At 36.8% G+C, this 20,448-nt stretch overlaps 3 protein-coding genes across 4 annotated transcripts; 2 read left to right on the forward strand and 1 right to left on the reverse strand.

The window, feature by feature from the left end:
* The first annotated feature begins 431 nt into the window (after nt 1-431).
* LOC103983039 (transcription factor MYB30) lies at nt 432-1,760 on the forward strand. Its single transcript, XM_009400175.3, has 3 exons — nt 432-673; nt 783-912; nt 998-1,760. The coding sequence occupies exons 1-3, from the start codon at nt 541-543 to the stop codon at nt 1,530-1,532; spliced, it is 798 nt and encodes a 265-aa protein (XP_009398450.2). The 5' UTR covers nt 432-540; the 3' UTR covers nt 1,533-1,760.
* A 1,553-nt stretch (nt 1,761-3,313) lies between these two features.
* On the reverse strand, nt 3,314-8,653 carry LOC135610857 (malate dehydrogenase). Its single transcript, XM_065105844.1, has 7 exons — nt 8,496-8,653; nt 6,066-6,224; nt 5,793-5,968; nt 5,360-5,637; nt 5,118-5,253; nt 4,925-5,036; nt 3,314-3,616 (listed from the first exon to the last, which is right to left on the reverse strand). Exons 1-7 carry the CDS (start codon nt 8,536-8,538, stop codon nt 3,522-3,524), a joined length of 999 nt encoding a protein of 332 aa, XP_064961916.1. The 5' UTR covers nt 8,539-8,653; the 3' UTR covers nt 3,314-3,521.
* Nucleotides 8,654-9,297: 644 nt separating this feature from the next.
* LOC103983037 (pre-mRNA-splicing factor SLU7) lies at nt 9,298-17,059 on the forward strand. Of its 2 annotated transcripts, XM_009400173.3 has the most exons (11): nt 9,298-9,426; nt 9,645-9,714; nt 12,675-12,838; nt 12,929-13,041; nt 13,280-13,693; nt 13,804-13,939; nt 14,035-14,334; nt 14,686-14,902; nt 16,168-16,271; nt 16,355-16,423; nt 16,819-17,059. In XM_009400173.3, exons 2-11 carry the CDS (start codon nt 9,699-9,701, stop codon nt 16,894-16,896), a joined length of 1,611 nt encoding a protein of 536 aa, XP_009398448.2. In that variant the 5' UTR covers nt 9,298-9,426; nt 9,645-9,698; the 3' UTR covers nt 16,897-17,059. The 2 variants fall into 2 exon arrangements, with proteins under 2 accessions (XP_009398448.2, XP_064961917.1); XM_065105845.1 differs by lacking the exons at nt 9,298-9,426; nt 9,645-9,714 and adding an exon at nt 12,366-12,506.
* Nucleotides 17,060-20,448: the final 3,389 nt, after the last annotated feature.

Below are 20,448 nucleotides of genomic sequence, written 5' to 3' on the forward strand. Positions count from 1 at the left end.
AATATTTCTATCTAAAATAGATAATTTTTCATGAGCTTATGTGCTTTCACAGAAAATAATAAAAAAAACTGACTTATCAAGTTTATACATCATATTGCTTTCATAAGAAGCATTAACTAAAAGAAAATTCAACAAGATGCACTAAAACAAGCATCTCACTATCCGACTTGGTGACTCGATCTCATCCGGCTCACCGACACACCATTAATGAGTGTGGGTGGGATTGGGTCGAATTCCTAGACCAGCATAATAGCATGACAAGACATTGACTGCCTCAGCCAATATCAACAGTGAAGAGTAACAGAGACGACATTCTCAGCTGAACCAAGTCTTCGGGTGCGAACTACTTCCAGGAAGGTGCAGAAGTGGCATTACTCTTTTCAAGTCGGCATTGTGATTCCACGTATAAATGCTCCTGCGAAGCCTTTGAAAGTGGGTGTGTGTGTGTGTGTGTGAGAAAGAGAGAGAGAGAGAGAGAGAGAGGATCGGAGAGGAGGAGAAACAGGAAAGGAAGAGTGAGAAGAGGTGAATCTACCCAGCATGGTGAGATCTCCTTGCTGTGAGAAGATGGGTCTCAAGAAGGGGCCATGGACAACGGAGGAAGACCAGATCTTAGTAGCTTACATCAAGAGGTACGGCCATGCCAACTGGCGAGCGCTGCCCAGACAAGCTGGTGAGCAAATGATTCTCCTCGAGATTTATCATTCTTGGCTTGCTTTTGAGGAAATGATCGAGTCCTGACCGCCATATGGTGGCTTCTCCGCGGCGATGCTTCTTCTCAGGGCTTTTGAGGTGCGGGAAGAGTTGCAGACTCCGGTGGATGAACTACCTGCGGCCGGACATCAAACGAGGAAACCTCACCAAGGAAGAGGAGGAGACCATCATCAGATTGCATGAGAAGCTTGGGAACAGGTACGACACCTCCATCCCCAAGCAAACACGAATTCTGATTCGGACGTGCGAGTCTCTGATACGGTAGTTTTCTTCTTGTCGACAGGTGGTCCGCCATTGCTGCCAGGCTACCAGGGAGAACAGACAACGAGATCAAGAACGTGTGGCACACCCACTTGAAGAAGCTCGCCGGCCCCAACATGGCTTCCAAGGAATCACAGAGGAAGACGCCAGATCGTTCCATGGTGAAGAAGAAGAAGAAGGTATCCCTGGACACGGTTCGCGATACTGCAAGGCTTGTGTCGGTGTCACCAGAACAGTCAGACAGCGACTTCTCGTCCTGTGCCACTGATTCATCAACGGCATCAGCAGAGATCGGCGACAGTACTGTGGGCGTCAAAGAGGAAAGCTGTCCCGCGGAAGACTTGCAAGAGATCGATGAGAGGTTTTGGCTGGAGACGCTGTCGATGAACGACTCCGCAGCGTCCATGGACATCACGAGCCTAGAAATCCCTCCTCCTCCTCCTCCTGCAGTCACTGACCACTTCAACTTGCTCACCTCATCCAACGGTGACGACATGGATTTTTGGATGGAGGTCTTCATGAGATCTGGAGATTTGCAGGAACTGTCACAGATCTAATACAAACATGGTCCTTTTAGAATTCTTTTATAGAATAGTTTTTGTGGCCTTGAGTTGATCCATTCAACATAGAAGTACCACACCATCAAGCTTCAATTGTGGAAGACAGAGAGAGGACAAAGCAAAGCTTGATCCTTCGGTTCCAAGGTGGATGACAGCTTACTCTAACCATGTCAAGCATGATTTGATCAAGTAAAAACAGATTATTCGTGACATTTTTAATTACCACTTGCTGCCTCATGCGTTAGCTATGGTGATAGTTTATCGGTTTCACTCAAAAAAAAGCTTCGAAGACCAAGTCTTGCAGAAGATTACCACCGGGCTTTCATTGAAATCCTGTAACCTGGTCACGGATGTGTGATTTCAGCCACATTTAAATAAGCATAAACTAAATCCACTACCTTCAACTTTCTATATATATATATATATTGGTTTGGATTCCGAATGTGCTGCAACCCGGGAGATAGTTTACAGTTGTCGTCAACAAAATGTGACCAATTCATTGATATCTAATTATTATTTTGTCTGAGTGGCATTCCACCATATCTATCCTTAATATGATTGGAAATAACCTAATTGCCCTTACAACAAATTCACATGATTTGCATGTAGAAACTAACTATCAAAATTCATCTTAAAATTTTAAATTAATCATTATTAATATTAGTTAGTTCTGATTTAAAAGTTATAATATTGTAATGTTCTTAACATTATAAAGAGTTTTAGAAAGTATTCATGCCACTTAGAATTGCAAATACTCGATGGAGGAAAAATAACATATGGTCATATACACAATACTCTCAGACTCGCAAATACATATGAATTCAAAATAAATAAGAAAGTCACTTTTGAGGTGTATATATATACATGCAATTTTGCCCCCTTTTTTTATTCAAGATATATTCAGACAAATAAATCTTAACCTGGATTACTTTCCCCGTGACTTGCGACGGTCTACAAGACAATAAATCTTAACCTCAAATAGCAGCATTTTTACCGATTCCTACTCAAAACATCAGTCGCCGTCCATATCCTAGCAACGAACAATTTAAAAATAATCGACAACAACAGTAACATTTTCCCTTAATGTATTTATTTTCTTGCTCTTATATTTTGCTCTTCCAATATCAATCTCAGAAACCCCATCTTCTTCGGGAACTGAGCTTATTGACCTTAACTGGTAAATGAACATCTATTCTCATGTAGAATCTAACGTATTAAAAAGTCCAAATGCTACAAGATATGAAGTTGTAATCCAAATCTACTCCATTACCAAATATGTAAAACATTATCTATTGTAGATATTTGGTAAGATGCAGCCGACCTGGACTTCCCTAAATTGAATTTGTCACGGTGTTCTTTAATATACGGCCTCAATTTTCTCTCTCTAAAAATATTTGCAATTATCAATTTAAGCAGTTTTCATCTAACGAAACAAACAAAATAAATACATGACACTAGAACTATGATGACCTATCCAGAAACCCAGCGTTTGAAGTTACACTACCAAAGAACAAATTAAAAATGAATGCACAACTACATAAAAAAAATATATGAAATGTCAGTAATGCAAGACTACAGGTCATAGAAGATCTCAAAGTTGCCCTGCATTATTTTTATATACCATAAGCATTTCATTAAAAATAACTATAATCATAAAGAAAAAATATTAAGTCTAGAAATACCTAATGCACCTTTTAGTGAAACATGCAAGCAAAGCATCTAGTTGTTACATACCTCAGAGTGCTCAAGTCCTGCTGGAAGCAGTATTAGATAACACATAAGATAAAACATGTATTCTTGCCTTGGGACAACAACAGGCCGATCATTGTCTACAACATCTACATTATTCGAAGCTGAATGTTACAGCAAAAACTGTGTCAAAACAGCCAACTGTCATGAAAGCAAAAGTAAATTTATTCAAAACCTCCAAGAGCGTTTTTCATGGGCGGCAACAGAGTCAACCCACAAGTAAATGTGAGGAAAATTTTAAGACAAGCATGAATATGCAAGAGCCTTCTCCTCAGACAATTCCTCAGCCGTTGCATCCAATTTCTTCCTTGAGAATTCATCAATAGAAAGTCCTGATATGATGGAACCAGATACATAATGGCCAATCATTTCTTTTCTTTCATAGTATATTATTTTACAGCAAATTCTTCAAAATGCCAAATAAAAGCTTTCTAGAGAAATATGTTATATACTTAATTAACTGGTTACGAAATTAAAATATGACTGGAATATAACATACCTAAAGAAACTTGAATCCAGGGAATAATAGCAATGAACTTAAATACTATACTACTAAACTACAGGTCACAACTTTTTATATCTTTTTTTTTTAATTTTGCCTAGTATATTTAAATCATACTTGTTTTCATTTAAATAGTATATAACAAGCAATATCAAAAGTTTATGTCTTGAGAGGTGCACTACCTCTTTTTTTTCTTTTTCCTACCTGCCTTGGAAGTCACAGGACAATCTACCATCGTCAACCAACTTAAGTAGCCCTGCCAACTCACTGACTGCCGGATCGAAGTGATTGGCAAAAGTATTTGGTAGTCATTCCTTTCTATCCCTTCCGGTATATCTTTCTTCCAATTGAGTTATTCCAGATTACTTTTGAAGAGGCATAAGCAATCCACGGTCCAACTCTTAGTCCCTCCCAGTTTTTTTTTATCCATTCACTTCTTTTTGTGTGAATTCCATTTTGAATTTATACTACAGTTATGGCCGGACTTCTACACCTCAAACTTTTGCCACCTTAACATAGTACTAGATCATTTTGCATCAACTCCAAAAATAATATGAAGAAAAATTCAAACATTTTTATGTTAAAAAATCTTAAGAGTATTAACTTATATTACATGAGCAACTAGTAGTAATGGCAACACACTGACACATCTAGAAATTAAAAGGCATAGGCCCTTCCACAGGATCAGGGATTCAGATTCAGGGTACGTCACTGATTATTTTAATGCAAGTACTATCATGCTTGCTGTAAGCATACTAATCCAAGTTAATGTTGTGGACTTATATTATCTTAAATAGCATCACAAAAGTATGTTGAGCTCTACCCCATATAAAAAGAAAAAAACAAGTACAAATATCCATGTAAATTTTGGCATCTACATATTGCATATCTTACGGCAAGTAGGAAACATGGAATGTAACTTGTCAAGAAGATTAAGTTAAATGGTTCCTGCAGTGCTCATTATAATTAATCGGTATGATTCATCTTGAAGAGTAAGTTGAATGACACATGCATTGCTCATTTCAATTTATCAGTCGTTCTCTCACTCTAAGAGCAAAAAGGCATCACTATATTCAACCAATCAATCATGCATTTGAATATAAAAATGCCATATAAAACATCCTCAGAAGTTACACACCTTGGACGATTGTCCACTCGCCAGCATTGCATGTGACAGGAAAAGAATAAATCAGCCCAGCCGGTACATTGTATGAACCATCAGAGTAGACACCCATGGAAACCCATGTTCCCTGTTGCAAAGATAGGAAAGAATCAGGATACACTTTACCCAAATAGCATTAAGTTCTAAAAAAAACACTACAGAAAATAACCTCAGGGGTCCCGAGAACCCAATCACGTATGTGATCACAAGCAGAACTGGCAGCAGATAAAGCACTAGAAAGCTTTCGTGCTTTAATGATTGCAGCACCACGTTGTTGAACAGTTGTAATAAATTCTCCCTTGAGCCTGCGCCAATAAGATGCAGTGATGATTATCTAGTCTAATTTTAAAAGTTTTGAGATGATTTATAATCCAGATCTGAAAAAAGTAAATTTGAAAAATGTTATAATACCAGTCATCATCAGAAACAAGCTGACGAACAGGCTTTTCTCCACTTGGTGTTTTAACAGTTGCATGACTTACATCAGGATACTGAGTAGAAGAATGATTTCCCCAGATGATGACGTTCTTCACATCACTGACTTGAACATTTAGTCGCTCAGAAATCTGACCCAGTGCCCTGTTGTGATCTAGCCTTGTCAAACAAGTGATGTTTTTTGCAGGGATGGAAGGAGCAAACTCTTTCAGTATAAGAGCATTAGTGTTTGCTGGATTTGCCACAACCAGCACCTACAAGGCAAGAGATGAAGGATTCAAGCAGAAAAAAAAAACATCAAGCACTGGTATGCTATTGATAGGAAATACACATACATTTCAAGAAAACCTGAAAGCATTTTTGTTGAATCTTACAAACAGATTGCAAATGCAATTACTCAAAATAATACCTTGCAGTTCGGAGCAGCATATGCCTCTAAGGCTGAAGCTTGAGATTTATAAATGGAAACATTTTTTGACATCACATCCTTTCTCTCCATTCCTTCCTTTCGTGGGAACCCACCAACCATAACAGCTATGTTGACTCCAGTGCAAGCCTCCACAGCATCAGTTGTGGCCACGACACCTAATTTATTATTGTAAGAGTGGTTAATTAGAAAAACAAGATAAGAATAAGGACATATATGGATTGGATAATATCCAACATGAAAGGAAAATAATACCCTTAAGAAGAGGAAATGCTGCATCAACCAGCTCCATCCTAACTCCATTTAGAGCTTCTGCAGCAGGTGGAATGTCCAGCATGTGCAAGATAACAGGTTGGTCTGGGCCAAGCATCACACCCCGAGCAATCATTGGCACGAGTGCATATCCAATTTGTCCTGCAACCATAAAGTATATGAGTAAATTTAAGTTTTTTACAACTAATTAAGTAGCAGAAAATGATTGAAAAAATCAATTTCATATGAAACAAAGGCATGTAACACTTATCTACTTCAATGAAGACAATTTTTTTTTTTCTTTTTTTGACTTGTGAACAGACTTTGGTGGAACTAAAGACATTTTTTTCAGCATTTGGGTGATAATTAGCAAAAGCTATCATAAGAAGATTCTAGAATGTTACATAAGAAACATATCTTTTTCTTAATGCTTACCTCAGAACAAGCCTCAAGTAGTTCTACTTTCAAGATTCAGTACATCTCCTTGTTGTATTTGGCAGAAACAGAAACATTAATTACTATAACTAAATTACTGTCACTCCACAACAAGACCTAATTGTACTAAATGTAGAAACTAAGTGATGTCCAGACTAACTCTGACAATTCACAGAATATAAGAGGAATCAATGGCTGAAAAAAACTCCAAGTTCTATCACTAAGATCTAAAAAGAATAATGATTATCTGAGAATAGAGTTAATTCAACTAAATGATGCACGCATATGATAATGAACAATGAACACGATGGAAATAACAAAAGTTCCAATAAAACAACTCTCATAAACATGCAAAAACATTTTGATCTTCCAAACGGCCTTCATGCTACTACTTATACCATTAATCAATCAAAGGTAACAGAACACTAAAATAGATAAAATGATATCTGGATGTCAGCTATTCAATAATAACACAAAAAAAAAATCCCCGAGACATACCGAAATACATCGTCTTAATGCCTTGTTGTAAAAACTATTGCACTAATGAATGCACTAAACCCCATAATTAAGCCTTCATTAGAATTTTCAGATTACTTTCTCAAAAAGACAAAGGTGGCCCGAACTGATAAAGACCCACAATAACATGCAGAATGCAACTTTCTTAAGAGACTGTTGAATGATCCTTTTTTATACCTCATGATATCAAAGTTTAAAAGAAAAACAATGAATGCATTATTTTATGGTGGATCTTTCATGAACACAATCTAAAGTAATCATTAAAGCTTTCTTAGTCTATTATGGTTTCACTTTATCTAAGACCACATGCAGATAATATGGACCAAATACAATCAAGCATATTACAAACCAGAAAAGATGAGGACCATTTGAAGATGGACAAATAACAGAAGTGTCACCATGAAAAGACTATGATTAAAAATTAAATAAATCACAGTAATACAAAAGCTGAAAGATCTCTCACACAAATAATCAACTCTCTCATGTAAATACCTGTATTAACAACCTTTGCTAGCTTTTGAGAAGCCAGCTTAGGCAGGTTAAGTCACTCGAGCAAAGACAAATAGAATTGATGGATTACCAAAAATTGGGCAAAAAAACCTGTCTTAATAACGTTTGAAGTAAAAACATGTCTTAACAACCTTTGCTAGCTTTTGAGGAGCCAGCTTAGGCAGGTCAAGTCACTCGAGCAAAGACAAATAGGATTCTATAGTGCGTGAAGATAGTAAACCAAAAAGACTGTCTATATAAACAACGTTTTGAAAAATTGATGGATAACATATTCATGTAGACAAATAAACACATATTAGCCAAAAGAATACACGACTGATATATTTCTTGCTGGCAAGAGAGTACATGATTATTCGGAACAAGGACAAAATCAAGCACATCTTTTCTTTCTTCTTCTCGAGATGTGTTCACACATAAATGATTTAGAACGTTGCAATGACATAGTATTCAATTATTGGGTAGTGCTTTTGGATGTTACCAAAATGAACAAGTATTTCAAAGTAAAAAAAAAAAGACTTTCCGATAAGATCAACTGAAAAATCAATCCCACCCCGAATAAACAACCAGAAAATAAGCGAACAACAAACACCAAAAGAAAGTGAAAGGAGCCCCAAATCACCGTTAGACAGCTCCTGATCTTCCTCCGGAAAAAAAAAATCCAAAAAGTCGAAATCAAAGAGACCCGACTTAGCAATTAGCATATCAAATTGTTAGATCAATAACGAGAAAGAAAAAATCGATCTAAGACCGTGAGGGGTTCAAAGTGACCAAAACGAAAGCACCCACAGCCAAGTGATTCAGAAAATCAAAGAAGAAGGCAGCTGCACAGGCTACGTCGATTCCGATCCGACATCCGCAAGCCTAAAACCAATCGGATCTGAGATCTATGACCGATTAAACCAAACAACCCCCGATCACGAAGTAGAATAGATCAAAGGATGATAGCAGCCAAAGAAGAACCGAGATCTATACCTGCAGCTCCCGTAACAAGAACTCGAACGGGATCTTTCGCCATTGAGACGCCGAGAAGATGCCAACCAAGCAACAAAGGCGATAACCTAAAAAAGAGGGCTAATGAAGAGTGAGGCTGCGCTTGGAAGATAATAAAGGAGTGAGGATAGGGTACCTATAAAGGCGAAAAGAACCTGGCAATGGACGGACGGACGGATGGAGAGATCGTTTGCTGGACGGTTGCATGCGCCTGGGACTTTCATAATGGACGGAATAGATTCCATCAACTGACAGAGGGCCAGCGATGGACGGTGGATAAAGCGTTTCTTTACGCCAACACGAATAAGAAGTGATCGTCTTAATCACTAATGACGCTTTAATATAACTATAACTTATTATTTTCGAATTATGATCATATAGTTCTTGCAACCGATCGTAATGCACATCAATTAAATTTGGCATGCTTTTACTAATCCGTACTCCTACTCGTGTTTACCACCTCTTTATAATTGACTTTAAAATGGGAAACTATAAGTGGGTCTACTGCGCTCTCCAATAACAAGGCAGGTAGGCATATGAGTAATTAATGAACAGAAAGAAAAGCTTGTTTAATTATATAAATTGGATAATATTTATAATAATATTAATCCGCGCACTAAGTTTATCATTCATTATTACAACATGAACCCCATGTTACTTTTCCAACTACCAATGTGTCTTTTTCCATACTAAACACACGTGGATCTCGTCTTGCACCACTAAAGATGAAGTGTTAATATATATATATATATATAAGTTTATAACGAGACAAACAAAGACCCAATAGGTTTCGGACTGGGCTCGTTTCTCGCTGTATATATATATAAGTCGCTTTTCCTTTTCTCGTCTTCCTTATTGACGTCCCAGTGAGCATCGGCGGGCATCGACAGCGAAATAGCGGCGAAAGGCTTTGGTAAGTCATCATCCCTCCTCTCCTTCCTCTTCCTTCCTCCGCCACTCATGCGCATGCCTTACCCTTATTTTGCTCACGCCCTAACCCTAACCTTATACCTGTCTCTTATTTTTGTACCTGGATCAAATCATTATACCTTTTCCTGATGTGCTTCCATTTCTTTAGCATGATTGTTTGGTTTAATTCCAAAGACGTTTGTTTGATCTTGTAATTTACAGGTTTGATTCGTGACCCCCTTTAAAGCGGAACAAAGCAGAGTGCGCGCGCCCTTCATGGCGACGGCTTCAGGTATATTTCCATCTCTTGTTCGTCTTGGATTCTTATGGTCTAGTCCCCCATCTTTGAGCTCTGTGGGGATCAGGTTTAGTTGTGGTGTTTCTTGATTGGAAGTGTGCGGTGACTAGGGATTATATGGTTTCGGTTATGGCTGTTTTTTATATTGGTTTGGCCTGTAATTAGGGTTTTGCCTTTGTGAAACTCTGCATCTAGAATTTGTAATTTGTATCACCTGAAAAGAATTATAGTTCTCTGCGTGCTATTGACATAATTAAGTGATTTAATCATGGAACTTTTCTATTCTTAGATATAAACTTCGTGCTTCCCCTTTCCCTTCACTGAAAAGTTACCCCCACTTTTTAGTTGGGGTATTGCTGTGGTTTCCAGTTTCTGTTTGGCTGTGACTTTGATGGTTTTGGCTAGTATGGTTATATTTGTGTTGTTTTAGTTGTTTTTAGCTGGTGATACCAATTTTTTTTTAAAAAAAATTTCTTTCGCATTATTTGGAAAAGACTATTAAATTCATCAGGTTCATGGTTGTTTACAGAAAGTTGTGTTTTCTTTTATCTAGTATATTTTATTTGATTTTTTTTTAATTGAGAAAGAGGGATTTTTAGCATTTCTGTTTCTAGTCTTCATATGTGTCTGAAAACTTCTTTTTGTTATCCATATAATTTTCTTCAGAGTAATCTACTATATGCTCTTATTGCCATATTCTGAATAACTTCATCTTAGTATATTATGTTATAACTATTAACACTGGACTAGACATTCCATCTCAATGAAAAGTTTTGGTTGGTCAAATGATGATGAAATAATCCTTGAGATTAAAAGAAAATTTCCTTCTTATTTGAGAAGATTATCATGCCATGTGGTTCATATGAACTCATAGCATATGTTAATGTGCTGACTTTTCTGGAATTGGTGTGGTGCTGCATGTTTATCTTAGATCTTTTTTCCTTTGTCATTTTGGGGTTAAGACAAAGTAGATCCTAGATATTGGAATGTAACCTGTCTGAAATTTTTCTACTGATATAAAAAAAAAATCAGTAGAAAAATATGGAGACAAAAGCATCTGGCTTTCATCATGAGCCTGAAGCAGTGCTCTCATCTCAACAACACCACCAGGCAATAGAATCATAGGATCCACTGAAGCTGGTACGGAAGAATGTTGCAAGAAACTTGCAACATTGTTGGCACTCATGCCGCCATTTTCCTCCTCTGCCATTCATGCCATTTTACCATATCAGTGAGCAATTATGAAGTCTTCCCTTTCACCTTTACCATAGGTTTGAAGGTTTAGTGAAGTGAAGGCTACTGACCTCCAACTTTTATTGCTTGGCTGAAAGTTCACGTCACATATCAGAAGGAAAACTTTGTTTCTTATTCGAAGGCTTTGTATATTTCTCTTTTATGGACTTTATACAGCAGATTTCAATTATATATAATTAATTAATTAATCTTTTAGAAAGAATATGGATGCATGTTTGGTGTCATATGATTATTTGCTGTCGTGGATGGATAGGTTGTCTCCATGTCATACTAGGCCAAGATTCCCACCCCTAATGGCATGCATATACTTACATGTGTTTTAAGCAATTGCTACGTTGTGACAAATATCAACATTGGATAATTGATTGAATATGTTAATCTAAAAGCATTCATAGTTGAAGAGACGTAAGTAGCTGGAGGTAGTTTGATAGATTCTATTGTACTTCTTTATATGAAACTGTCGACATATTGTTCTCATAATCATTTTGAAGATTTCTGCAAAAAGACTGATATGCATTAGTTAGATAAAAAAACAGGGAAAAAAAGAGGAGTGGTCATAGGATGGTGAACAAAAAGAACACAAATGGAAAAATTCTTGGTTTTCCAACTTGAATTTATCTGGATTTTTTTGGATCCAAAAACTTAACTTATTACTCAACTTTCTATCCTTAATTGTTCCTAGGTTTCTCTTCACAGAAATCAGGAGATGCAATGAGATTGGTTGGTACCTGAGTTGCTTTCTGTATTTGCTATGAGAATTTAGCCATTTAGGATTGATATTCTTTTGATCTGGTTGTCTCTGGTTGCATTCCTATGTCTGTATGCCATATTAGATTTTTGTATTTGATTTTTTCTTAAATTTTATTGAATTTTTAGAACATTCTCATTCTCGTCAAGTTTGCATTTTCCTTGAGACTTAGGGTTCTAACGTTGCATAGATCATTAAACCTTTGTCTCAATGTTTTGAAAATTGTTTGTTACATGGTGAAATATGAAGTAGCATAAATTAAAATAATTCATTTTCTTTCATTTTCCTTGCATGTGCATTTAGCTTTTTCTAATGGAATATGGAAATATAGTAGTGGCCAGAAGATTCATAGAATCTTTTATACATGTCAGTGCCTAGTGCAAATTTTGATGCTTATTATGTATATTCATATGCTAGCAAACACTTCAGTACATGGAGATTCATGAATATACAAAATATAACAATTATCAAGTGTCTCATAAAGTATGATAATTTCTTGTCATGCTAATGATTATGGACCAAATTTGTTAAATTTTTAGCATATTATTATGCACAAAAGATTGTCATTCTGTAACAGAAGGGGTATTGATAACTTTGTCATTGTGTGATTTCTGCCATGCTGCTCGGTCGACCATGTCGCTGGCATGGGTCAGATCAACTGGCATGGACCGAAAAGTGGCCTAGCTAGTATCTCGTCGGGCCTATGCTGACACATACCAATCATCATGACAATCCTATGGTACATAATGCATGGGCCGGATCAATCAGCATGGACCAGTTAGTGGTAAGCTATTTGGTAGATCATCCAACCTTTGCTGACATGTTGGTAATCACGAAATTTTATATTCTGTGAACCATCTATTTGCAGAAGTTTGATGGAATTGTATCTACCTCCTGTGTAAATGTTTTATTAATGTAGTTTCTTTGATACATTTTGATCTCTTTACTGCAGCATCATTCAAATCACGAGAAGACCATAGGAAGCAACTTGAATTGGAGGAAGCACGTAAGGCTGGGCTTGCTCCAGCTGAGGTTGATGAAGATGGAAAGGAGATCAATCCACATATTCCTCAATATATGTCGTCAGCTCCTTGGTATCTTAATGCTGAGAGGCCTGTAAGTTTCTTCATGAAAATTCATTGTGCTTCTCACTTAGAATCTTCTTTCTTAGGAAATTAGTAACCTGTGCCCATTCTTTTCCTATAGAGCTTGAAGCATCAGAGGAAATGGAAGTCAGATCCAAATTACTCCAAATCATGGTATGATAGAGGTGCAAAAATTTATCAGGCTGATCGATACAGAAAAGGTGCATGTGAAAAGTAAGTTCATTATCTTTAGCTTTTGTTATTGGCACTTTAAGTAGCACAAGGCGTTGCACTATAAACTATTATACTTTTCCTAAAGTCCTGGTTTTTTGTTGTTGAATCAAAGAATTATGATCCTATACTGTTGATACTCTTGATTTAACAAGAGGTTCTTATAATTTATTCGAAATTGTTATGCCATACATTGTTTTGTAACTGCTTGATGTTTGATAAATTCTCTTCAATGTTGTAGTTGTGGGGCAATGACACACGACAAAAAGTCCTGCATGGACAGGCCTAGAAAACTGGGAGCCAAGTGGACAAACATGCATATAGCTCCCGACGAGAAGATTGAGTCATTTGAACTTGATTATGATGGAAAACGTGACCGTTGGAATGGTTATGATGCTTCCACTTATTCTCGTGTAATTGAGCAGTATGAGGCTAGAGATGAAGCCAGGCGGAAGTATTTGAAAGAGGAACAGTTGAAGAAACTAGAGGAGAAGAACAACAAAAAGGCTGATGAGGATGGTGGTAGCGATGACGACGACGACGATGATTATCTGAAAGTTGACGAGGCTAAGGTTGACGAGAGCAAACAGATGGACTTTGCAAAGGTGGAGAAACGTGTGCGTACCACTGGGGGTGGAAGCACTGGAACTGTCAGGTAATTTGATATGAAAACACAGGAACTTTGTGAGCTTTGCAATTAAACATTTGCTGCCGCTGGATTTACTAGGACTTGTATGCATAAATGTAAGTCGTTTGTTCTTTCAGGAACTTGCGTATTAGAGAGGATACTGCAAAGTACCTTTTGAACCTAGATGTGAATTCGGCCTATTATGACCCGAAAACCCGTTCTATGCGTGAAGATCCTATACCTGACAGTGATCCAAATGAGAAGTTCTATGAAGTGAGTTTGCATTGTCTTTCTGAAACATATGTCAAGTTTCTTCCATCTTTCTGCTTTACAATAAATAACTTATTTTTTTATGATTTGCCATATAGGGTGATAACCAAAACAGACTTAGCGGACAAGCACTGGAGTTCAAACAGCTTAACATCCATGCCTGGGAAGCTTTTGAGAAGGGACAGGATATCCACATGCAAGCTGCCCCTTCTCAAGCAGAGCTACTCTTTAAGAATTATAAGGTTATCAAGGACAAGTTGAAAAACAACACAAAGGATACCATCATGGAGAAATATGGAAATGCAGCATCTGAAGAAGCATTACCTAGAGAACTTCTTCTTGGACAAAGTGAGAGAGAGGTTGAGTATGATCGTGCTGGTCGAATAATAAGAGGCCAGGTACGATATCTTGACAGGAGATCTTTTTGTTGTCTTATTTGATTACTTTTAGAAGTCAGTAATGCTTTGTTATCCTTAGAAGTCAGTAATGCATTGATATCCTATAATTCCTATTATAGATATTCAGCAATAGTTATGTTACATAGAGACTTTTTCTCTGCATAATATTTGGTCATATTCTGCCATTGATTGAATTTGGTTTCCTCAGCATCTTATAACAAGATTTTTTTGGCTAATTAGATCATTCGGTAGTTTTCGGTCTTATTCTGCTATTATTTGAATTTGGCTTCCTCTGCATCTTATAACAATATTTCTCTCACTAATTAGAGTATAAATGTTGGTTACTTGTAGGAGACCTCCCTTCCCAGAAGCAAATATGAAGAAGATGTCTATATCAATAACCACACCACAGTTTGGGGATCATGGTGGAGGGATCACCATTGGGGCTACAAATGCTGTAAACAAACCATCCGCAATAGCTACTGCACAGGCTCAGCAGGAATTGAAGCTGCTGAAGCTGCAACAGAGCTTTTGAAGGCAAATATGGCTCGTAAAGAAGCTGCAGAAGGTCAATATGATAGAAATTTTCATACTTTCCATAACCAATTTAAAAATAAGATCATTCTTCGTTTTTGACATTGTCTTCAAGGTCATGACAATCTCATTGGCATTTTCCTGCTAAACATGCCAATTTGAAGAATTCTTCGAATTCATGTTCATTTCCAAGTAGCATAAATCTATAGAGTTTAAGACAAAGGGAGAGAGGGAAGAGAGGCATCAAATGCCTGCTTGGTTCAGAGCAGCTGGACTGCCATTCATAGTGATGGCAGTGAGAGAGAGAGGATGAAAGTCAAAATCAGAGACTAGAGACTTCATGGTCTGATTTGGTATACAAGGCATTGGGGTTTGATTTTGTTGGTTCATTTTGACAGCCCTCTTAGTGCTGAGCCGACTTCGATTGTCGTGGAGGTTTTTGGCCAACCTAAGCCTTGTTTAATTTTCTGTATAATGGGTTGGTTTGGACTGGCTTACTGGACTCCTACCTTTCAGAGAGCTGCAGTTTTCTATAATTACCCCATGACATTGTTTGTAACTACTAAATTCAATGCGAAGAAGTACCAAGTGAACTGACTGCTTAAGATTTTTCTTGAAGTACATGACCAGACAAGCTTAATACATTTTACGACTGAAGTTATCTCAGTCTGGCAGGCTGTTTCATATTAGTTCCATGTTTTCATTTGATAGCGATCGGTTTCTACTTTGTTGCATGCTGTTTGGTTCTCATCTTCCTTTCTTTTTCCTCATTTCTTTTTAGGTGTGTCATCGATAATCTTCTATATCACCTTCAATTTTCTCATATAAAATGTTGGTGTCTTGGTAAATGGGAGAAGAAAAGAGAAAAATGAAAAGGTGTTCATGTTCAACATCAGTGCTCATCTTTATGTTCCGTTTGACTTAAAAAATCTTGAACTGAACTAACTAGAGCTCACTTGTTCAGTTTAGGTTTTTTATGCTCAATTTAGGTAGTTGCTTTATACAAGTTTCTTTTAGGTTATCAGCTTCTTTGATGTAAATTACTGTATCATCGAGAAATTCCATGGTATGTAGGAGTATCAATATTATAACTACTATCGATACCATCCCCTTTTTCGTATCTTCATGAAAGTGTGACAATCTTTCTTCGATGCAAGGATCCATGATTATTGGAGCTCAGTTTCTTTTTGAATGTATGAAAAATATGGTTTTGGGCCTCTAAGGTTTTTCCTAGTTTATTTTAGTTCTTCATTTATATTTATTTATGACATTGAATGTGCTAATATATGCATTTTGCAGATAAGCCTGTACAGCATGAAGAAAAGCAGCTTGCCACTTGGGGAACTGAGGTCCCTGATGATCTTGTTCTAGATAAAAAGTTGCTGGCAGAAGCACTGAAGAAGGTAGATTAGTGGCTCTTACTTTTGTTTACTCGTGTGCTTTTTGTTAATTCATTGATGCTAAAACTAACTTTCTGTTTGTACAGGAGGATGAACGAAAGACGGAAGAGAGGGATGAAAGAAAGAGAAAATACAATGTCAAATGGGATGATGAGGTACTTAATTCACAAATCAATTCTTAATTGATGTGCTAAAATAAGTTTTCAGTATCAAAAGCTCCTAAAGCTTCATAGAAACCTGAACCAATAAAAATAAATGAAAAATGAATACCAACTGACTACACTTGAGTTATATGGTAAATTGTGGTCTCTGGCTAGACTAGTAGTAGATGATGGTACATACCCGTCCGGCTAGTATTGTTGAACATTAACGCCATGGCAAGCCGAAGCAATTCCCAAAACAGATTATAATGTGTGATCTTTTTATTCGTAGGTGAAGTTTTGCTGCAAACACATGATCGGAAGGAAATCCTTTAATTATGACAATATTGTTGATTTATGTGGGAGGTGGATGGGAAGTCTAATTCTCTTATGATTTTATGTCCATGCAGGTTACCGTGGAAGATATGGAGGCCTATCGAATGAAGAAGATCCATCATGATGACCCAATGAAAGATTTCCTCCACTAATTATAATATTATTATTATCCTATAGGGTCCTCCTGTGTGTATATATACTGAGATTGTTGGACTAGTTGCGATTGGGTTGACTAGGAGTCCCCTGACATGACTTGTATGGCTGGATGTTTTACCAACCGTTGAAATGACAGATATATTTCATCTCTTTTTTTTAGTTAATTAAACCTATATAAAAATGATTCGGTTTGTAATCCTAAATTAAATTTTTTTCGTGCCAGCTGTGTGTGTAGGCCTAAAATTGGACCGGATGGGGAACATGACCGCTAACTGGTTTGACTGCCGAACCGATTTCCCGGTTCGATCAGGTGTCATCAATCAGCACCGTATCATAATTCTATTTATTTTTTAAAAAATTAAAAAATAAAATGTATTTTATTATTAAAAATTAAAAAAACAATGGTTGTTACCAAAGTGAGTTTGAACTGATTGATTGGTTTGAGTGGTGTTGGATTTCCAATCAATGTAGTCTTTTCTTTCCATAGGAAGATTTGGGAACAAAATAAAAGATGTAAAATATAATATCATTTTCTTTCTAGTGTCATGGGATGATTTCTGTGCTAATCCACCACCATGGCAAGCTTGTCGCTAATGACGTTGAATGCTTTGTCGTGGAGTCAAAAAATGGTAGTTTGTCGTCTCAGTAAATATAAGAAGAAAATGTACTGTAAACTTATTTCAGTAATAAAATAATTAATTATGGTAAGATTACTTCTTGAAAGAGTCTCTTCTACTGTTCCTTTCTGATGACATTTACAAACTCTCCTTAACCTACTATCTTTATCCATGTTGGAATTCAGATAAAATTGTGACTCAAAATATGTAACTTCAAACTCAATAATAGGTAACTATTTACATATTATGTATCCTAACACTCTTGCTGGCTATATAACAAGATAGATATAGAAACAACAACGCGTACATCTTTTGAGATGTATTACGTGACACCAAGAATGTCTCAGGTTGAATTGATTCGTTCATTGATGATTGGGTTTATGTAGCATCAACATCATCTGGAACACCTACGAGCAACTTCCTTTCCCTTTAAATCTGTAATATACCAACATTCTTTTTCTTCGAAGAATCATATGGCGTGATTTACTGAGTTATACATATGCCTTCCACAGCTTTATGATTTCCACAGTAGCATCATCATTTTATTTTATCTCTATCCTTGTTCTTTTTATAGTCTGATTAGCTGCTTAATTATTTTCATGAAAATAATGTGAAATAGTGCGAAAAGTAAATTGTTATATAATTGGTTTGATGTTGACTATTTGACATATGACTAGCATGCTAGATAAAAGCTTTTGATCATAATTTTATTTTTTCTTTTTATAAAAGAAAAATGAGGAAGACGGAATTATATACCAAACATCTTCAACCTTATTAATTTATGCCAAGAAAGATTGATATGTCGATATGTCGAAAACCTCGAGGAGGAGTTAATGATGTTGATATAGATAGTTGTTGATCCCTTTTGGGCATAGTAGCATCATGCTCACTAAATATCTAATAACAACAGTGAACTCGTTTGGTCCTTTAGCCACATTATGCATGAGATACCTTCGATTCATTTGCACCGAGGACTGGTTTTCATCCTCCATAGGAACTCATATGGGCATGCACAATGGTAAACAAGTGGTTCGTAGTCCAATCTTCTAAGGCATTTTAAGTTCATCTTGATTTCTATAAGAGAAAGAAAGAAGAAGAGAGTGTGAGGGAAGCTTTGTAAAAAGGGGGTATAAAGGTTCTCTCCTAAGCGTACAAAAGGAGAATAGAGTTATAAGAAGGAGGTTGATCTTCGTCTATTAAAGAAATATCGTTAGTGTATGCCAGTGGCCTCGACGAATGAGGAATCAGTGGAGTGAATGTAGGTCACGATGATCGAACCACTATAACTTGGGTTGCATTTACTTCTTGCAATTTACATTTACTGCACACTGCCCTTCTTTACTTGCTTTATATCCACTACACTCTTCCATATGCTTTCAAGTTAATATCTTCCGAAATAGGTTTAATCGCAATGAGATTTTCAAACTGACGTAATTTTTACCGTTGCACTAGTTCACCCCCCCCTAGTGTCGACTTGTTCCTAATAGGTCTCATAGCTACTCATGTGGGGACACTAAGGATACAATATAAGTGCTCATTAGAGAATGAGTTCACTAATTGATTTGCTTATAAAATGCTAGATTGTTGATAATACCTCATTGTCAGACAACGATTCCGTCATCCCAGTGGTGTATCTGGTCCTTAGACTTGAAACACCAAGAATATCTTGTATGAGTACTCTACTCTTTGATACCGGAGTAATAGGTTTGGAAGTTCTAAATCTAGTATAGCCAGTTATCGAGAGTGGCAACCAACCTTACGAGGGTTATTAAGTATCGATAGAGGATCATCTACATTTAGTATTATAAAAGGAATATCTCATGTATTTTTGCTTAGACAACTCCTTAGCCAGGGTCATTTGGATTGAGAGAAAAAGAGTTCTCCGGGAGAATCCGATTAGAGCGAGACTCGAGTAGAAATTGTATGAGCCTAATAACACCATACACAGTATATATTCTCTGGGATATTAGATGTATGAGGAACTATAGGTATGTTGGGGATAAAGGAGCAAGAAAACGATAAAAATATAATACTATGAAGCAATTAACAAAAATCTTTTCGATCAAGAAAACAATTGTAGTATTTAAATAAGAGGTAAGATAAGAACACTTATAAAATATTCCCAACTGCACACTCACCCTCTTGCTTCATGAACTATGGTCTTATTTATAGGACCTAGTGGTAACTACCTCACTCCCTATGTCACCCATGATTGAGGTAGTTATAGGAACTACCCTATAACTTTTAGATCATGTGCCACTTCTTGAAACATAATTAAAATTATCCTGAACATGATAACTACCTAGATAACTATCATGAATCAATTCTCAACACTCCTCCTTGATTCATAATTACATACATCGATTTACGACATGAAATAAGTATGCTGACCACGAATCTATGTAGGTAGGAGCTCAAAATCAAAGAGCTGTATCTTCCACAGCTTGGAAACAAACAAGGTGGTCATTAATGGATGTGTCAACTCCATCGAAAAGACCATGAGAACCAATTATCCTAGGAAAAGAAAACAGAAACCAAGAATCACTATCGTTCTTATTGATCTTCTTCGACTCAAGGAATTTCTTGTGCAGCAGACCAAGAAAATTTATGGGAGGGAAACAGTAGCGGTTGCAGGATACAAAGCTTGAGATCGGAGGAGAGGAAAGCAAACAAAAGGGGAATCCAGCATTCATGTTCCGAGAAATCCTTCATCCATCCTGACATGGCACAGTAAAATATCTTTCTTCTCTCGGTCTGTCTTCAGTTCCGACACCATTAAATGAGAGAAGCTTCACCGCTACTACAGCTCGGAAGGCGTTTGGATCCTTTACATCATTTTGTTTGTCAGCGAAAGCAGAGATGTTGTGAGCATAAACAATAGGGTTTAGGGTTTATGTGATAGTTGGCAGAGAGAATACTTATATCATCTTC

The sequence above is a fragment of the Musa acuminata genome, chromosome BXJ2-4, assembly GCF_036884655.1.
Source record: "Musa acuminata AAA Group cultivar baxijiao chromosome BXJ2-4, Cavendish_Baxijiao_AAA, whole genome shotgun sequence".
NCBI lineage: Eukaryota > Viridiplantae > Streptophyta > Magnoliopsida > Zingiberales > Musaceae > Musa > Musa acuminata.